This window comes from Diospyros lotus, chromosome 11, assembly GCF_014633365.1.
Source record: "Diospyros lotus cultivar Yz01 chromosome 11, ASM1463336v1, whole genome shotgun sequence".
In the NCBI taxonomy this organism is placed as follows: Eukaryota; Viridiplantae; Streptophyta; class Magnoliopsida; order Ericales; family Ebenaceae; genus Diospyros; species Diospyros lotus.
Genome location: NC_068348.1, coordinates 24450115 through 24470748, shown reverse-complemented (window position 1 = coordinate 24470748; position 20634 = coordinate 24450115). Strand labels below are relative to the sequence as shown.

General features: G+C 33.1%; 1 protein-coding gene across 4 annotated transcripts; it reads right to left on the bottom strand.

The window, feature by feature from the left end:
* Positions 1–1815: 1815 nt before the first annotated feature.
* LOC127813741 (probable transcription factor KAN2) lies at positions 1816–7032 on the bottom strand. 4 transcript variants are annotated; one of them, XM_052354874.1, is made up of 6 exons: positions 6013–7032; positions 5823–5899; positions 4886–4931; positions 4643–4802; positions 3357–3417; positions 1816–2331 (listed from the first exon to the last, which is right to left on the bottom strand). In XM_052354874.1, exons 1-6 carry the CDS (start codon positions 6596–6598, stop codon positions 2215–2217), a joined length of 1047 nt encoding a protein of 348 aa, XP_052210834.1. In that variant the 5' UTR covers positions 6599–7032; the 3' UTR covers positions 1816–2214. The 4 variants fall into 4 exon arrangements, with proteins under 4 accessions (XP_052210834.1, XP_052210835.1, XP_052210832.1 ...); XM_052354875.1 differs by having other exon boundaries at positions 3357–3414; positions 6013–7031; XM_052354872.1 differs by having other exon boundaries at positions 1816–2334; positions 6013–7030.
* Between the last annotated feature and the right edge of the window lie 13602 nt (positions 7033–20634).

The following is a 20634-nucleotide window of genomic DNA, read 5'->3' as shown; positions in this document are numbered from 1 at the left end:
CACAAGAAGGGCGATGCGAAATTGGGGTGGGAAAGTTTGCCATGGGGCCAGCCATATGCCATGGGTGTTCTCCATGTTCCTGTGAGTTTACTGATATACAATTGTGTATATGCTTGTGCATTTCTTTTTAGATGCCGTGTTTTAAAAAGTTATATATTCATCACCCAAAAATAAAGACTAGTCTTGCATAGACAAACAAGGCATTACACGAAAAATTCCGCCAACCTCGTGACACCTACTACCAATAGTCACTATGTTCAGTCTCCTATAACATATCCAAACACTCCAAACCCTAATTATTGTATCATTCCATTTATCATAAGAAAAGAACTTTCTTTTGGTATCACTTTATATCCATAAAATATTTAGTTCAATACATCAATTTCTTTTTCTACTCCAACAGAAATCCTGACGAAACTTCGTCTCTAGAGAAAAAGTAGAAAGAAAGATTATTCTGTTTTTCTCCATTTAATCGCAGCATCCTCTTCTCTTTTTCTGCTGGACTTTCTATATATACCCATCTTTCAGAAACCCTAGCGGATGCTACAAAGAGAAGTAAAGGGAAAAAAATTATTCTTTTTTTCCCCTCGAAATTCTATTCTCAACACTTTTCTTTTTCACTTTTCCTCCTCAAAAGGAACCTTACAAGCAACTTCTTGCCTCTAAGGCTGTGGCTTTACCATGCAATCCAAATGAAAGTGATGAAATCAGAAGCACAAGAATCCATTAAGAGGTCCCTCATTTTTTGTTCAAGCAGCTATATATATATGTATATATACATATATATATTTTGTATGCTAAATCCAGCAAAGGACTCTCTGCATTTCTTGTCAAATAGTAAATTTAGGTAAGGTCTCCTCCATGGATGAGATGTCGCTATAATACGGAATAATGGTTGATAAAAAAAGTGTGGCATCATTACAGTTTCAAGCTTTCTGGACCATTTGTTTTACTTGCGCAAATATTCAGAAAAGAAACCAGTATTTTCTACGTTGGCTTTATGTGATGTTGCTTTGTTTTATACTTGCTGGTGACTATATTGGAAGCTGTTTGCTTGTCTTCTGCATGTGGCTTTATCCCTCTCTGCCTGCACCAATCACATGATGCATCGGCTATCTATTGTTGGAAATAGGGTGTCTGGTGATTAACTTACAAACAACAATTTTCAAGTTTTTTGCTGTAAAAGAGTTGGTTATGATTTGTCATCGACTACGTTTAACCCATAACCACTATCAGCATCAAATCCACATTTTTCTTTGGTTTGATCTTCAAAATGTCAAGCTGAACTGCACTGCGAGTCAAATATATATGGTACAACACAGCAGACAGTAATTTAACTTAGATTTAGATGTACTAGAATGAAAGATCCATTTTGTTTGTCCTTATTGTGGAAAATTATTTGCACAAAAAATAAAATCATGAACTTTTTATAAAATCAAAGTTTCTAATTAGTTAATTGATAGTAAAGGGTTGGAATTGATGTATACTTTTTCTTTTGATCTTGTCTTTTCCTTTTTGTAATTTCCCTTTCTAGTCTTTACCTCTCTCACGTATTCATTAATTTCTCAGTCCTTTTCTACTTCCTCCTGTTACCTTATCTTTCGTTCCTTTGCTAGAAAGTGCAAGGCATGCATGTGACAGTGCCTAGGAATGAGCACAGAAACTCCAACTGTTTTGGTAATAGTTAATATTTTGTTTCTTTAATTAATTTATTTATTGATTTAAAGTGCTCCATGCATTACAACAGAAGGCTCATCACCTCATCATACTTTAATTAATTAGCATCTCTCTCTCTCTCTCTCTGATTGAAGAAGATACAAAATCAATTAGATTTCATATATATTTAGCAGGAACAATTAATTAATATTATAACAAACTGAGATGGATCTCACAGCTTGATAGGAAGGACATGCTTTTTCACCCTTTTCCTTTTGTTGCTTTCTGTCTTTCTTGTTTCCTTGTCTTTCTTTAGCTCTCTTTTCCTTTTCCTTCTTTCCTTTTCTTTTCCTTTCCTTTCTTTGAACTCTGATTTCCAAGTGGGTGACTGATTCTCTTCATGACCAGCAACACCCCCCTCCCCTCCCCCTCCAGAGATTTTTAATGATTTCAAAATGAGTAATAATACCCACCAGTATAGATACACACATGCGCGCGCGCGCACACACAAATACACACACACACACACACAAACACAGACACACATATGTATGTGTGTCACTGTGGTGTACCCAAGGTGAACTCCAAATTGGGCTTCTCGGGGCTTGATTCTGAAAAGTTTGAAGAGCATCCATCTGATATTCTCTCATAGCTTAAGCAGTTTGGATCCATCTCCTTCTGGGAAAAGAAAAAACAATGACACATACATAAATAAATACATTATAGCAACAATGACATAAAAGAATTTCGAGCTTTGGTCCGAGAATCAAAGGACATTTTGTCTATGGAAAAAACAAGAGAATATTTATCATTTGTATAAAAAAAACGAGGATAGTTATCATAGTACTTCTAGGGTACACCTAACCTATAAAGGTTCGCAGCAGTGTGTCTAATGTGCAACGTATTAATACTCTTTCCTGACATCATTTTATGTCACAAACCAAACAAAATGTATGTATAATACATCATCTTTGGAATCGGACAAAGAAAAAAAAAGGCATGTTCTGAACTAGAGTTTTTAGAAGGATAACATATAAAATGATACTAAAAATTCTTATGTAATGCTCTAACAAGTGCATCATGATCATCATCAATTCCATCTTATTTTAACCAAGTTAGATTTGATGGCAAGACTTCTGACACAATTATCTAAGGAGAAAATTAATTATGAGAAGTAACAAAATTATCATAGGAATTCACATTCATAGATGTCATTTTCATATTTTCTTATGGAAGTGTCTATGCACAAAAATTCTGTAAAAATATAACTTTTCATGTATTAAAATGCGCGCACACACACACACACACACATATATAAAAGTAATTTTTACATTTTGATTTCTCTCACACGCATGCACGTTAAAATGGATAACAAATGATGCTGATTTGGGGAGTGGTTGGATCACGACGTATTAAATGTGTTTAAGTGATGGATGATAGAGCATTCTTACATCCATTGACTGGGATAATTCAGAACTGAACAATTCCTTCTTTGAGAAGCATTAGCTTTTATGTTTTATATGATAAGCTGAGCCCTTGAATTTGAAAATGGCTCAGCCAGCTTTTTCAAAAGCTTATTTTCTAACTTTCCACTTTACAGGACACATTGCACAATCATAGCAAGTGAAATATCATGAATAGAATTCCTAAAGAGATGGCAGTTTTGGGTGAATATTGCAGTCAGTGTTGAGTATTAGTACCTCAAGAGATTTTATGTGCTCTCCACCTTCCCTTCCTTTTCCAAGCAACCAAGCTTCCCTGCTTCAAACCAAAGTTCAATATTGTCAAAGATAGGAAAAATCGTTAAAATGTCAAGTAACGATATGATATCACATGTTAGTTAATCAACTCTTAATTATATCAGATTAATTCAAAAAATGATGTGGTAATGATGCTCGTATGAGTATTTTTGGCTCCCAGTAAATGAAAACAAAGACATATAGCTACGTCATAATTTTATGAAAAGTCTTTGTATAAAGTTTTGTTTATATATATAGGTATCAACGGTGAGGAGAATCTGCTCTTAGAGGAAGTCATGAAGAATGAGGAAAGCAAAACTGAGGAAAAGAAACCTATCTTTACTCCATTGTTTATTCTTGCCCATGTGAGAGGCCATTACCCATACCAAAGCAAACTGGATGGAGGATGCTTGTTTCAAAGGGCATAAAGGGATTTGGCACCAAGATTTCTCCGAAAGGGTCCTTCTTAGGGCTTAGCTTTGACACTAAGTTTCCTAACTGGGGGACCATTTTTATCAGTCTTATCTGAGCCCACAAAATCCAAAGGAAAGAGATGTCTTCATTTATTTTCTGGGTGGATTTAAAAAACCTCAAATGGGATTCCCAGGTGATGATGAATGGAGGATGCTTTTCTTTCCATTTAAAGAGACTGTTAGTACCCCATGCATGCATAATGATTACAGAGAAAGAGAGAATTTTATATATGAATTCAAGATATATAAAGAACGGTGACCTATGAGAAGTAACACTTTATTGAAGTGATGATTCTTTCTGAGATGAATTCAACATTCCAAGTTCCTTGCTTTCAAAGTATATAAATATAATGTAAAGCGAGAAGGGTAGATGAAAATTGTGACTTCTTTTTCTATCTATATGTTTTCTTCCATTACCTCCAATTAGTTACAGCAATGGCTGTAAGACTAAACTTACTAGGAATCTTCAAAGGAGATAAAACTTGCTAAAGTTTCTAATTTAAATTTGTTGTAGGCTTACCTCTTATTGATCACATGGTCTCAATAATGACAAAGGCAAAAGTGCACGATTTCAATTTTCTGACGAAAAGAATTAAAGGGAAGGAAAACAAAGGCAAATGCAAACAAAGAAGGAAACTGCAATTATGCCTTGTGAGCTTACAATTAATGGCAAGTTCTCAGCTTCCAAAACATATTGTTATAATCAAACCTTCCTAATGAAGAATATATAAATACAGCTTTAATTAATTCATCAGCCAAGAATAAATGTTTCACCTTGAAGAGTTGCTCCAAAGGCCACAATAATCCTTATCTTTATGAAAATTTAGCCTTCCCTGCTGAATTGATAGTTCAGACCTTCGAGGGTTCTGAGTGTCGAACACTACATCGTCAGAAGTATCTCCAGAAGAACCATTTTCATATACTTCTGATTGTCCTGTATATTATGCATACATAAACAAAGGTCAGACAATTATATATTGATATCTCATATAAATCAAAAAAAGAATTGGGATTAACCTGAAGAAAATGCTGCTCTATCGGTTGTCTTCACTGTGCGATACATCTGCAATATAGTGTATTGAAATATAAATCCCAGGTTAGCAAAGGGAAGTATGACAAAAGAAGATAAACAAAAAGAAGAAGAATATTACAGAAATAGTCTGATACACTACAAAAGCACACAAATAAATATGGAATAACCTTTTGTATTTGGGCTTATATACATGTGTGTGTGTTTAAGCATACCTACGGTTTCTGTGGAACTAACCATGGTTAGGGATGTGAGGTTAACAAACTCAGGAGATATGGATATCATTGAGAAATGATGTTGTTCTGTACTAGTCATTTCCCACTCATCCTCTGAAGAAGAAGAGCAGACATTTTTATTATTAAAACATCATTACTGTTTTGAATTCCATGGACTTTGTCTTACTTGGTTTTTTGATTTTGATAATAAACCATTCTCTCTCTCTCTCTCTCTCTCTCTCTCTGCGGTTGATCTTTTCCTTTACATGATGGTTCATTCTTCCAAGCAAAAAGCTTCAGAATAGTTTGCAGAACCGTCAGATCTATTAGGAAAAGGAGTGCTAAGGATTTGAGAGACCGCCCTGCAGGGAAAGATTGGAATTTGAAATTGTGAATTTATTATTTCCTGCAATAAGGGCTGTACCGTAAAAATGCAACTTCACCATTTTGAACTTCATCACCAATGAAGATGAAGTAGACTGCATCAAAACTTTCTTTGATTTGTACGTACGGACCGGAAAAATCAAGACTAAGAAACCCATTTGAGATTACTAGGAAACCAGAAATTATTGTGGGAATTTCAGTTTAACAAGACTTTACAAAAACCCATTTAAGTTGTTATTTGCTCCGCTAGAATTGCAAGCTTCAGACAAAAGCTTATTTTCTTATTTGATAGGTGTAAATTATTCAACAGAGAAGGCTACTGTACCTGTAAATGAGATTTGACATGCGCCAAGGTGAGATCTTTAACATCCATGAGCTCGAGGACTAATTTAGGCGTAGCTCCTTAAGCCGCAAAATGACAATGGAGAATCCGATTAGTAAGCAATTTCTTGTGATGAAGAAGCCAAAAAGATGGGAAAAAAATGCCTCAAAGAAAGGAAATTTAAGATTCCTACTTTCATGGCCGCCCAGGAGCTCAACAGCGTGAACAAACCGGGCATGGAGAGTGGTAGTCCACCGCATCCGGGGTGCTCTCATGCTGCGCTTGGCTGGAAACCTTGACAAGAACCTCGATCTCGCCGTCCCTTGAGACTGTGCTTGCGTTTGTGAGCTGTTGCACGTACCTATGAGAGCGAGTGTACAGGAGGATATAGAATTATCCAGAGACTGTTGAGCAAAGGGAAAAGGGGGAGGGTTTTGAGCTTGGTACACTGGAATTCCTCTTATGGGTCTCAATAAGCCGAGCTCCGGGCTCAGCCCCTGCGGCTGTAACAGGCGGTGCTGCGGTGGCTGGTGGCGGAGCTGGTATTGGAAATGGCCGGAGCTGGCTTCCGATGCCCTCCGATCGGAAAGCGAGAGGTCGAAACCCGTGTCGGGTTTTTGCGCCATTGAAGAGAACCAGGTTCTAGAGTCGAAAGCTCTCTTCCAGAAACCCAAATCCTTCTCTTCTTCTCTAGTAGTGCTGCCCCAACTTGATGGGGGTTTGCTGTTTGGAGGGCTGATTTGGAGAGAGAGGTCTGGTTGTGCTGGAAACAGCTCCATCTTCTCCAAACCAAACGACCCCTCTAAAACTTCTTCTTCTTCTTCTCCTCCTCCTCCTCCTCCTCGTTTCTTTTATTGCTATAGATAATATATATTCTACTAGCAGGTAGGGTCTTGAAGGAGTGGCAATTGAAGAACGATATATATGATCAACTAGTGAGGGTGGATTTATCAAGGATCAAAGGGGCTTGCTGCAGGCTGGAGTCTTGTGATGATCTGGGTTCTTCTCAGATGGGCTTTGATGAACAATAGAGGAGAGTAGTTGCAGAGACTTGAGATTGATCAGAGAGGGGGAGAGAGAGAGAGAGAGAGAGAAGACATGACAATGTATGAAGTGAAATGGTTGTTTCTTTTATGTGAAGTAAATGTGAGGAAATAATACTTGAGGGGCTGTTGCGAGAGAGAGAGAGAGAGAGAGAGAGAGAGACGTTTGTTTTGTGGACGTGGGGGTGAGGTAAGAAAGGAAGAAAAAGAAGAGAGAAAAGATGGATAAAACAAAAGTAGATACATTTGAGAGCTGAAGCTATGTTTTCTTTCTTTTTTTTTAATGTTTAAAATAGAAAAAAGCCATAATTAATTATGAATAATTTAGTGATATTGTTTGGTTGTTAGGTGGGAAGGTAGCTAGGTACATAGGCTGTTTGTGCAGATAATCAATATATTTGGTTACATAAGAATTAATTTTAGAATTTTATTGTTCATTTATCTCAAATAAAATAGTTTTTATTGGTAGCATCATAATTCATTATCTTATTAAACCACTTATATATTATATATTTAGGATCACTGCAAAATTACAAAGATAGTTAAGATGATGCCCAAAATTCAAATAATTGACCTTCATACTTACTATCTATCATTAACTATCCATTTTTGGTGATTTTATTCTTTTAACTCTTTATTTTAAACCCCTTAAAATCTCAAAATAAAGTTTTTTTTCTTGCCTTTATAAATCCAGAAAATTCATTTAGCAATCTAAATTATTCCCAGAATTTTGTATTTAAAATTAATAAGACTTATTATATAAAAAAAAAAGCAAATGTGTTTTAAGATTTTTCACAGTTTTTATTTAAAAATAATGAAAAAATGCCCAAAAATCATAAACCAATCATTCCTCAAGCTCTGCATTTTGCAAGATAGATAGATACACTCGAAGATGACGATTACACACAATTTCCCACATCTGGGAATTGTCTATGGTCCTCCTCCTGACGAAACCCTACTCATAATGCCTTGGACTAATTAATTTTCTCTATTATTATCACAGTATATTGAGGCCCACTTCTCATTTTCTATTCATAATAAATTAATAATTTGTAATTGTAATAATAACATATGGCCTTTACTGAAACCCAAGCAGTGACAGTTGAAAAGTCACCATTACTTTTCCTTCAGAAAGATGGACAGGGGCAAGACTGTCTTTCCACTTCACTCTTTCTTCTGTAAGAATCTAAATTTTTTATTGTTTACTTAATAATAAATATTTTTAAAAAATTAATTGAGAGAAAAAGGCCATTGAGTTTTTTATCATTGTTTTTCTTTTCACAGTGCAGTTGAGTACTTTTAAAATTGATATATATATGTGTGTGTGTGATTGTTTTAATTAATATTAACTGTGAACTTATTAGGGTGTTACCATGGAGAAAGGGCATAAAGAAATTAAATTACCAGAATGTGACGGTTCAAAAGAGAGAAGAAATTGCCTTCTTGGCTTAGATTCTACTATGCAATTAAATCTTTAATGCCATTAAAAAAAGAAAAAGAAAAACAGAGAATCTATTTGACTTCGAAGTTACAGTGCCTTCTCCTCAACTGTCACTGTTGCCAAAAGTGGCATAATGTGAAGTTGCAGGGCCTTATCATGCACCCAAAACTATGATAAAATGCAGTACCCTTTCTTCCTTTCTTTTTTTTTTTTTTTAAATCAAATAATAGTTAACATCTACTAACTATTTTATTGATTATTTTTTGTTTTTGTCTTAAAGTAAATGTTCATTTAACACTCTTTATCAAGTCAATTTAATTCTAACAAGAATATGCAGATTCCAAGACAAAATGCCCAAAAGTTGGGTCCTTTAATGATTATAATATACCTACAATGAATGAACACTTCGTATATATCGGCGTGAAAATTAATTAAGGTATTAATAGAAAGATGGTATTATTTGATCTGAACAAGGGAGTTGGGTTTTGATGGGGTGATCACAACACAAAGTAAAGAGGGACAAAAGGGAAATTTTACCCCAAATATTTTTCAGGATGAAATTAAACAAATCATTTAGTCCATAGAAAACTCATGAATAAATAACTTGCATTAACTCGTCTTTTGCTAATTAATTAATTTCTTAATGAAGTATACAATCTTCATGTAAAAATAGCATTCATTAGTGATTTATATTAATACTTATTAATTAGCACATGCAATTGCAAATGCCATTCTAATTAATTATTAATTCCTTATGGGCAACGCATAGAGTAGGAGTACGTGAGCAATGGACGAAAATGTTAAAGCATGGGTCAAATTGTTGCTAAAAAAGCCCAAACATGTCAAATATATGTGCCATAAACACACGAGTTATCTAGAGAATAATGGCCAGTTTAGGTATTTGATTGAAAGTCAATTAAGATCCCAGTATGTGAAACCTAGAGCTCCAGCAAGTAGCTAGCTTCACTTTTTAAAATTCTTATTGAGGCATATACATACACAAATGACATATAAAACACTTAATTTTAAGAATATGCATGGTTTTAACCCTAGCTAGATGATTAGTTAATTAATATGGATAAGCAATTGAGATATGCATATTGTATAGTTATTTAAGTTTGTCACTTGTACCAAGAAATGAAAAAAAAATCTCTAGCATACTAGAAATTGCAGGCTTTTTTTTTTTTTATTTGCTTGGGAAAACATCGACAGAGAACTAGAAACCAGACAATCACCCACTTAAGGGGAAAATGAAATTTTTCTAGCCTAGAAGGAGCACATTAAGGAGAAGACAAGTAACTTAAAACTTAAAATTAAAAAAAAAATTTGATATTTTGTGATAGTTTATAAATCACCACAAAATATGTTTTTTGTGATGATTTTAAAAAATTGTCACAAAATTTAATAATTTTAAATTTTAAAATTAAATTTTGTGATGATTTTTGAAAAATCATCGTCAAATTTAAAAAATAATTTAATAATAAAAAATAAAATAAAATTAACATTTACGACGATTTTTAAGAACTGTCACAAAATTTAAAAATAATTTAATAATTAAAAAATTAAATTAAATTAACATATACGGTGATTTTGAAGAATCGTAGCAAAATTTTAAAAAATAATTTAATATTTATATTAAAAATATATAAAATTTTGATAACTTAGAAAAAAATTTAAAAAATATGTTAACTCTTCTTTTTATTTTTTAATCAATTAATTTATTTAATTTAATTCAATTTATTTATTTTTAATTTATTCCATTATTCTTTTAAAAAATAGTTATTGGGTTAGTATATAATTAATATGTGCGGTTATTTAACAAAGGGGTTTTACAAATTGGTTGGGTTCACGCGCGCGCATACAGGAGATCCCGGGATCGAAACTGGAGAAGACAACTATTGTTCCAACATTACCATGTGGTGAGTGGACATGCAGCCACGTGGTGCGAGGGCGCGTGCGCAATAACAAAACAAATCGTCACTAAATTCCTTTTTTTTTTTTTTGTATTATATATGCCATGTTCATATTCGTGAGAGCATAAACAAGACTAAATCACATATACTTATAAGCAACAAACATACATAAATAAAACAACCTAAGAAATATGAGGTAATATGCATGAAAACACAACAATTAAACACCAAAACTCAAAAAAAAAAAAAAAAACAAGGAATTAAAAGCTAAAATTTCTACAACCTTGGTAGCTACTCAATGATGATAGAACAAAAGAGCAATTTGGTGGAGGCGAGTGTCATAGTCAAGAGTAATGAGAAACATCCTAGGTGACACCAATGGGGCTAATTTCTATCATTGGATTTGCAAAAATTCCAGCATTAGGCTCAACTTTAAATCAAAGCCAACAAAAACATATGGTCACCCTAAAAAGTGACCCAAGTCAATAAAAAATATTTATGCATATCCCAAATCTGAAGCACTTCAGCAAGGCCCCAAAAAATCTCAAGATCATAAGAAATTGCCTTGAATAGTATCTTAAACAAATTAACTATTGATGTCTTCATTTTCAGATTTGATCCTGCTCTCAAAATTTGACCCTATCCAGATAATTTGTGAGAAAATCCAAATACAACTTCTTTTTTTTTTTTTTTTTGGGGGGGGGGGGGGGAGAGGAAGTTGGGGTGATACCGGAGGGCTTGGGTTAGATATATTACCTTTTCTTTTTCTTTTTTTTTACAGTTTTTCCAATATATAAAGAGAGTAATTGGATGTATTGGGGATATTCTAGGTTTGTGAGATCGAAGACAATTTATTGCTTTAATTTCCTTTAGAATGAAATTGTCTGCATCTCCTTACAAGCATAGATCACGCACTATGATCGAACTATGTAAATTGTATGTTTATTTATTATTTTTTTAATTTATTTTTTTTTTATGATAATTGGTATTAGAGTCGAGTTCAAGATGTCGTCAATGAAATATGAAGTTAAAAAGTTAAATGGATTTAAGCTTTCAATTTCTCGAAAAGTGAATATAGAGACTTTATTGGTTCGACATGGTTGTGCAGCAACTGTAGAAGGGAAACTTCCTACGACTAGCAAATCAAAGGAGATGTTGGAAAAGATGCACAATGTGATTCTATTTAGTTTTTTAGATTTAGTGTTGAGAGGTTTCCAATGAGACGACTGTGTTTGGTTTGGTCTCTAAAAAAAAATAAAAAGTAAGTACATGAAGAAATCCCTCACTAATAAGTTGTATACCCTAAGATGGGAGAATGTACCTCCATTAACTCTCATATTGATGAATTTTAAATAAGATTATCCTAGATCTAGAGGGGTTTGGGGTAACAATTGTGGAAGAAGATCAAGTACATAATTTTGTTATGTTTATGGCCTCCTTTGAGAATTTTGTCAACACCAAGTTCTTTGGTAGAGAAAAAATTTTAGTTTTAGATGTTAAAGAGGTTATTGTGGCGGTTACTAAATTATTTTTAATTAATTTAAATTTTTTCTTTAAAATTTATGACAATTTCCTAGAAATCGTCGCAAGATTTAGTTTTTAATTAAAAAATATTACGACAGTTAATAATCGTCGCAATGTGTTCAAATTAAATTTTAATTAATTTTAAATTTTTTCTTTAAATTTTGCCGCAGTTTCTACGAAACCGCGGCAAACTTTAATTTATTATTATTTAATTAATAAATATTGCGACGGTTAATAATCGTCGCTAAGTGTTTAAATTATTTTTAAATTAATTTAAAAAAATTTCTTTAAATTTCTACAAAATTACCGTAAAATTTAATTTATAATTATTTAATTTCTAAATTTTGCGGCGGTTAGTAACCATCACAAATTTTATTTTAATTTTTTTAAAAATTATTAAATTATCCTTAAAATTCAATGGCGATTTTGCAAAAACCACCGCTAAAATCGTACTTTGTGACGGTTTGTAAACCGCCGCAAAATATGTTTTTTTGTAATGAATAGATGTGTGGTATGTCATGTGTCATATGACATGAGATTTTGTTAGTAGACACAGAGAATGGTCGTTGGCGAACAATCAGTCGAATATGACGTCGATGACTGACCACATAGCCTGATGGATAATGATCGGGTCATTAGCTTGCGATGGTTGTTGATCCTTAGACTTGAACCAACACGATTGTTTTGTGTATTGGTGTGCAAGATTTGCTAATGAGTCGAATCATCCAATTAGGAGGTGCGAACATTTATCTATGTGATTCCATATTGTTAATATATGAAGATAAGTGTTGGAAATAGGATTCGTTGCCTTTGTTAGTATTTGATAGGGTGAATATCTTATGTGATCTATTTTTAATGTGATGGGACAGTCCTTGGCGAGATTGAAAGTCTGAAAATGTGTTTTCGGAAGTGTCATCTAGTCATATTAATGGGACAGTCATGGAGTAATGACGTTAGTTGATGGACGGATTATAACACATGATAATCATCAACTGTAATAAGTTCACTTGAAGTGAGATTTCACTGTCATCTATGTTGTCCTGAATCATTGTTAGGCATTATTCAGGAACTCTTGGGAAGTCATCAAGATTTAGAGAAGTTCCAATGATGAGTCAAGGGGTTGACTGATACTGAAAAGGGTTTCAATGTTATTTGATTGTTAATGAACAGTGAACCTAGAAAGTCACACACTATATAGTGTTATGTTTAGTATCGACGTCGTTTGCTCGAAATATCTTTGAAAGTGATTGGTCGAAAATTGAGCTTTGGCCCCTCTTGCCAATAATGCATAGTGCATAGTAATAGTACATAGTTAAAATACATGGTGCATAGTTAAAATTCATAGTGCATAGTCATAGTAAAAGTGTATAGTAAGATTGTATAGTGAAATTGCATAATAATCTTTGGATGATTGCAGAGAAATTATAAGAGATGGGGAAGGGTTGTGGACATGAAAATTTATTGGAATTGGAAAAATGGGGAAGAGGGAGAATTATAAGGGAAGCACATTTCTTTGCTTCCCACGGATAATGCTTCTTATCTTTTTCTTTCTTCTTCTTCTGTTTCCTTTGTAAATTCTTTTGTTTCCATAAATTATATGGTGAAGGTCACGTGTATAATTTTGAGACGTGAGAACTGGTGATACATGGAACTTTTGTATTTAGCACAAGAAGAGGTGACCAAAACAGTATCATTCAGCATACTAAGTGTGGATAGACTAGGACCATTACAACGTGAGATGGATACAGTCTCAGTACAGAAATTATTTATGTACCCAACCTAACATCGGACAGCATGTATCCATTTATTTATATTCAATTATTGATTATGCATGTTATTTAAATACCTAAGTTCTATATGGCGTATATATTATATTCTCCTACGTGTATCTAATATACAGTAAAAAAAAAATATTTTTACCTATATCGCCGTACTAGTGATTCCCTTCATCAATTAGATCTAATGATCCAAATACATGAGCCTTTTGCGGGGGACAAATGTGTGAAACTATCGGTAGCTAAGCATGGACAACCCAAGAGTTTTGATTTTGAGATGTGTGAGGGCATTCATAGGTTTCAAGGTAGAGTGTATATGCCTAACCAACCAAGATTGAGGTAGTTAATCTTTAACAAAGCACATCGAATCCGATGACCGTACACCCTGGTGCTACCAAGATATATCGAGATCTTTGATAAATCTATTGGTGGCTAGGAATGAAAACGAGTGTGGCGAGAATGGTCACATAATGTGACACATGCCAGTGTGTAAACATCAAGCATCAGAAATCAGCATGTCATATGTAATCGATAAAAATCCCAAAATGAAAGAAAGAGCATATCATGATAGGCTTTGTGATGGGATTCCCTAAGAGCTAGATGGGTAACGATGTTATATAGGTTGTGGTCGATCGACTCACGAAGTCGACACATTTTTCAGTAATAAGAATGGGTCAATTTATGCATAAGTTTGTAGAGTAATATATTGATGAGATGGTCAAGCTTTATAAAACATCTGTCAGAATAATCTCATATTAGGACCCAAGATTTACTTTGAGGTTTTGGGAAAGTCTACCAGAGTGCTTAGGGACTAAGTTGAAGCTTAGCATCACTTAGCACCTGTAAACTAATGGACAATAAAAAAAGAAGATCTAAACACTTGAGGATATGTTGAAGGCCTCTGACTTGGACTTTAAAGGTAGTTAGGAGGAGCATCTATAGTTGGTGGACTTTGCATATAATAATAGTTACCATAGTAGCATTAGGATGGCTTCTTATGAGGCACCATATAGAAGGAATTGTCAATCGCCCATTTGTTAGATTAAAGTTAAAGAGAAATAGATTATGAGACTCGAGTTGATGCAGTATATTGTTACAAAACTAGATCGAATACAAACCACGATCAAACCATCAACTGCACAAACGAATACATAATTTTACATGAAAAAACCCAAATTGAAAAAATCATGAGCAGAAAGAACAAAATATCACTAAGCAAATAATTACTAGTACAAAAGTGATATTGTTATACCAAAATATCACTAAGCAAATATTGCTACAATAAAAGTGATATAACTGTAACTAATTTCAGAGTATTAGGCACTTATTTGTAGACCTAAAGTCATCTATGGAAATACATAGGAAACCATATCCTGATCAGAAGATGATTAATGGGAATATTCCTCCAAATGAAATATCTCAATCAAAATAAAATTTGATAATAATTTAATCATAATTAAATTTAAAGTCATAATTGCGGTCAATATTAGAAAACTCAATCACAGATGAATTAGGATTTTTAGTCACAATTATCACAAATCTTCACCTTGACTCAAAATCCCCAAATGAAATTATCCAGAATTCTTTCTTTCGACAAAATCACAAAAAATTGATCTCTTGATAAATATCAATCAAAACTGCACCATGGGAAATCCCACTCAAATCCACACAAAGTTTACTATAGCAGATATCTTCAACCGCACTTAAAGCATAACCAACGAGATCAGCCTCAACATATCTTTACTGATCTTAATGACTTCATATCATCAATATAAATCCCCTTTGATAACTCAACATTCATCTAAATCCATCTGTCTAAAATTACACGCATCTTAACCTGTCATAGTGAGAATTAAATATTATGATCCAATAATGAAATATCATACTTCAAGCTAGCAAATACGAAGACTAAATAACCCCAAATAATGCCAAACAATCGATAAATAAACTCTAATAAAAAATATACCAGAATACCAGATATGGGCAGCAAATCTGGGTAAAAATAGATCTGGATATGTTGGATCTAGAGTGAGCGAATGGGGTTGGGTCGGATTTGAACCAAATCTGGGTAAGATCTGGCTGAGTTGAAACAATCAACAATGGAAGAAGCACTTGTATGAGTTAATGGCAGATGAAATGTAGGATCTTTAGGTGACCGAAAACGAGGGGCAAAATGGTTGAAGAAAGAGAAAAGACGGTCTACGATGGGAAAAAGAAGACCGACTAAAGCGACAGATGTAGTGGTAGAAGCCAATGATGGCCGAGTCATCGGCAGTTGCTGCATTAATTAGAGAAGACTAAGGCTCACGGCTGGCCAAGTGACAGACGAACAACGGTTGACTGATGGCGAAGACCTTATGGTCATTCATGAAGGTTAAAATGACCACAAAAGAGATGGCCAAAGAAGACACTGAAACAACTGCATTTTAGTTCAGAAACAGCTATGGCGGACCCAACTCTCAAGGGCGATAGTAGAGGCGAGGATGGTCGACAGTGGCAACAGCCAGTGCAGATGGCAATTGTGACGATCAGGTAACCTATGGTCTGTCCATGGAAGGTGATAATGATGTGCAGATCCAACGGCTGAAATATGTCAAACATTGATGGTTTGATCTAACAGCTCTGATACCACTTTGGTACGAAATTGGATTGAATACAAATCACGACCAAACCATCAATCACACACACGAACACATAATTTTACATGAAAACCTATATTAGAAAAAATTACGGGAAAAAAAAACAAAATATCACTAAGCAAATAATTGTTAGTATAAAAGTGATATTGTCACGCCAAAATATTACTACAACAAAAGTAATATAACTGCAACTAATTCCAGAGCATTGGGTACCTATTTACAAACATAAAATCATCTATGGATGTATACAGGAAACTTTATCCTGATCAGAAAATGATTAATGAGGATATTCTTCTATATGAGATAAATCTCAATCAAAATCGAATTTGACAACATTCTAATCACTATCAAATTCAAACTTATAATCATAGTCAATATTAGAAAACCTAATCACAGATGAATTAGGATTTTGAGTCACAATTATTACAGAGAAGATATAATAGATCTAAGAAATGATCTAAGTTGTAAAGAGTAGACAGAAGTCGTACACCGATTGAAGGCAACATGACTCAGAACTTGAGGTGGGAGATTGAGTGTATCTCAAGTTATCACCTTGGTATCTAGCAACAAGATACGCCAAGAGAAGAAAGTTGAGGCCATGATACATAAGACTGTACCTGATCGCGGAATAAATTGAGTCATTTGCAAATTATTTGGCACTTTTGACAAGTTTATCTAACATTCACAACATTTTCCAAGTGCCACAATTGTGGAAGCACATATTAGACCCTATGCATGGGATTCTTTTGACTTATCTGGAGTCATTTGAGCAAATTTTAGATCACCATGAGCAAGTTCTAAGGAGCAAGGTGATCCCACATGTCAAGATTCACCATGAGCAAGTTCTAAGGAGCAAGGTGATCCCACATGTCAAGATTCAATAGAGAAACCATCTAGAAGAGGAAGTGACATAGGAGCTTGAGGATGCCATTAAGAAAAAGTTTTCTCACTTGTTTGAGGAAATGAAAATAGAGTAGGAAGACTTAATGTAATCTAAAATGTTTAGGTGTTTGACTCATTAATGAAACTAAGTGTTTGGATGAAAGTGATATTTATTTGTTGGAGGTTTCAAATATAAGTAGAGAAAAATTTCGAGGACAAATTTGTTTAAGGGGGGTTGGTTGTAATACCCCAAAATATTTTAGAATATTTGTAGATTTAAAAAAATAAATTTGGTTTAATTTTGAGAAAAATTTAATTGGCCAAGTGTGTAATACTTCAAATTATTTTAGAATATTTGAAGGGTTAAGGAGATAAATCTGAATTTAATTTGGAGAAAAATTTTATTGTCCAAAAGAATGGCTCAAATAACTTAAATTTATATTTACATGAATGTATATATATGTGTATATATAAAAAAAAGTATAAAGTGTATTTAGGTCCCTTCCTCTAAAAGGGACCCCACAACCCCATGAGATGCAGCATGTTGCTCGCTTGTGCCGACGCCAAGGGCTACCCTGGGCAATCGCCCCTGCCCCCCTCTTGCACCAAGGGGCTGCCTTGGGCAACTCCTTACACGCTTGGGGATGGCTTGGAAGTCATCCCCCGTTAATACCCTTGACTTCTTCTTTTTTTTTCTCCATTCTCACATGCATTTATAGGGATATTTCACAAAAAATAAAGGTTTCAAAAACAAAAATAAAACACAAATTACTCATATTAATTAGTTTCTTTATGAGGAAAATAAAAAGGGTCCTACAAATTAAGGTAAGGTCTCTCACTTAAGGGATTTGAAACAAGTGTAAGAAAAGAGAAAAAATAAAAATGAATAGAGAAAAGACGAAGGAAGAGAGCGTAGAGGGAAAAAGAATGTTGCATCAAGATGACTAATGAAAGGTTGAGAAGCTAAAAACAAGTAAGATCTTTTCTAAAGAGATCCCAAGGTGAGGTTCTCTCTCTTATAAACTCTTATTTTCTTTTCATGATATATGAGAAATCAATTTTGGATATGTACTTTGCTTTAACTTCTCATTTGTATCCATGATCATATATGGTTATATTAATTGGGTCTATGCTGCTTAGGTCCAAAGTGATATGATCAAGGACCTTTCAAGAGGCACTACAAAAAAATTAATTTTTTTTTGGCGATTTTGAAAATCGTTGTAAAACACGATATTTTGCGACAATTTTTTTAACATTTTGTAATGATTTTTCAAAATCATTGCAAAATTCATTAAAATATTTAATTTTGCGACAGTTTTCAAAGAATCGTTGCTAAATTAAGAAAAAAATTAAATAATTAAAAATTAAATTAAATTTCGTGCCGATTTCTAAGAAACCACCGCTACATTAAAAAAATTAAATAATTAAAATTAAAATAATATTTGCGGCAATTTTTCAAAACTATCACAAAATTCGTTAAAAATTGAAATTAGCGTCAATTTTTGAGAAATTGCTGCTAAATTTAAAAATTAATTAAATAATTAAAAATTAAAATTAAATTAACATTTGCGACGATTTTTTAGAAACTGTCGTTAAATTTAAAAAATAATTAAATAATTCAAAATTAAAATTAAATTAACATTTGGGGTAGTTTTAAAAAATTGCTACTAAATTTAAAAAATAATTAAATGATTTAAAATTAAAATTAAATTAACATTTGCCACAAAATTTATTAAAAAATTAAAATTTTCTTAACATAATAATTAAAAATTAAATTAATAAAAAATATAAAATCTTAAAATTTTAAATTAATATCAAAATTCATTAAAAAATTTAATTTAAAAAATAAAAATAAATTTAACAAAATTTTAATATATAAAATTTTAATAATTTTTAAAATATATATAAAATCTTCTTTTTATTTTTTAATCAATTAATTTGTTTAATTTAACTCAATTAATTTATTCCTTTAAAAAATAATCAATTAATTAACATTTTTTAATTTATATTAAAAAGTATAAAAATAATTCTGAAAAATAGTGGTTGAATTAGTATATAATTTATATGTGCGCATATATATGTAGGAGGCTTTGCAGATCAGATGGTTCGCATATGCGCGCACACAAGGGAGGTCCCGAGTTCGAAACTAGGGGAAAGGAAGGCTGAGAATTAATTTCTAGCATCGTCATGTGGTGCGCGAACATGCGATCACGTGGGGCGCAGGGGCTAAGGGCACGTGCGAGCCTGCTAGCGGAACCAGGGCTAGGCTCGGGCAACTAGGCGCACGGCCAGGCCCAAGCTTGCGTGGGGTGCAACATTTAAAAATTCAATTTTTTTTTAATTTTTGCTGCTGTTTTGAAACCATCATTAAAATTAAAAATTTAATTTTTTTGGAATTTCTTGTGTCGATTCCTAAACCGCCACTAAATATTTTAAAAATCGCCGCTAAATCACCTTTTTTGTGGCAGTTCTTAAACTGTTGCAAAAAATATGACTTAGTAGCAGTTACTCCAGCGATTTCTAAAAACTCAATCTAAATGTCATTTTTTTTTGTAGTGAGCCACTTTTAATACAGATTGAGAAAGCCCTTGAAAGAATGCTAACATAGTTACTAGTGCCAGTATGAAGTATAGACTTGCATTTTCTTCATCTCTTAGGCCCGAAGTGACATCGTTAGAGACATTTCAAGAGGCGCTTCTATTGCCAATTGAGAAAGGTCTTGAAAGGAGGCCAACATGGTCACAAGTGGCACCACGAAATATAAACTTTCATTTTCTTTCATGCACACATTTCATATAAATGTTTTATTTTTGGGGAGGGGGAAAGAAGGTTCCTTACTTAAAAAGTTCATATTCTAATTCATCCCTTGGAATACTCAAGCATTCATAGCGAGGCAAGCAGTTCAAAGGGAAAATAAATTCTAGAAGGATAGATTTTGGGAAGCTTCATTATTTTTATGGCATGTGTAATGATTTATAGATGCTATACGTGTTTTTATGAGATGTACGAGGCACATGTATATTTTTTTATTTTGATAATATCAAGTATATTTAACATGTCAAACTTATTGTAAGAACTCAATTCTCATTTAAAGTTTTTTATTTTTATTTTGGTGGATATAGACAAGTTTTACATTCATATCTTGAATTGTAGTGATTTAGAAATTTTACATTGAGAATTTCTAAAGATTTTTGGCCGAAACACTCTAAAAGTCTTTTATTTTCTTTTAAACTCAATATTTTAGAATGATTCAAGATTTGGACTTTTTAATATAAGTTATGATTTAAATTAGATTCGAGTCGTTAAAACAAGCAAAGTCACAAAGACCTCATCTTGATAAAATAAACCAATCACAAAAGTTTCGGTGGAAAGGCTAAGCCACTAGAGATAAACCTCCCTAAGCATCACTTAGTAAAATAATCTCTAGTGAATTTGGGATGAATAAATAATAAAAATAAAATGTCAAACGAATAAATGTTTTGAAAATAAGATGTAAATCATAAAGGTTGGCAAATGACCTTTACGCAAAATGTTTTCAAAAATAAGAAATCCCCAAATTATGATGTGAAAACACACTCCAAACAAATGGGTGCTTTAT

Bases quoted from the DNA above. Each gene is read 5' to 3' on its own strand.
- LOC127813741 (XM_052354872.1), bottom strand. From the start codon at position 6,598: ATGGAGCTGTTTCCAGCACAACCAGACCTCTCTCTCCAAATCAGCCCT. The intron at 5,900-6,012 runs GTAGGAATCTTA...TTGCGGCTTAAG, and splicing joins GCTCCTGGGCGGCCATGAAA to GAGCTACGCCTAAATTAGTC. The intron at 3,418-4,642 runs GTGAAACATTTA...TTTGGTTTGAAG, and splicing joins CTTTGGAGCAACTCTTCAAG to CAGGGAAGCTTGGTTGCTTG.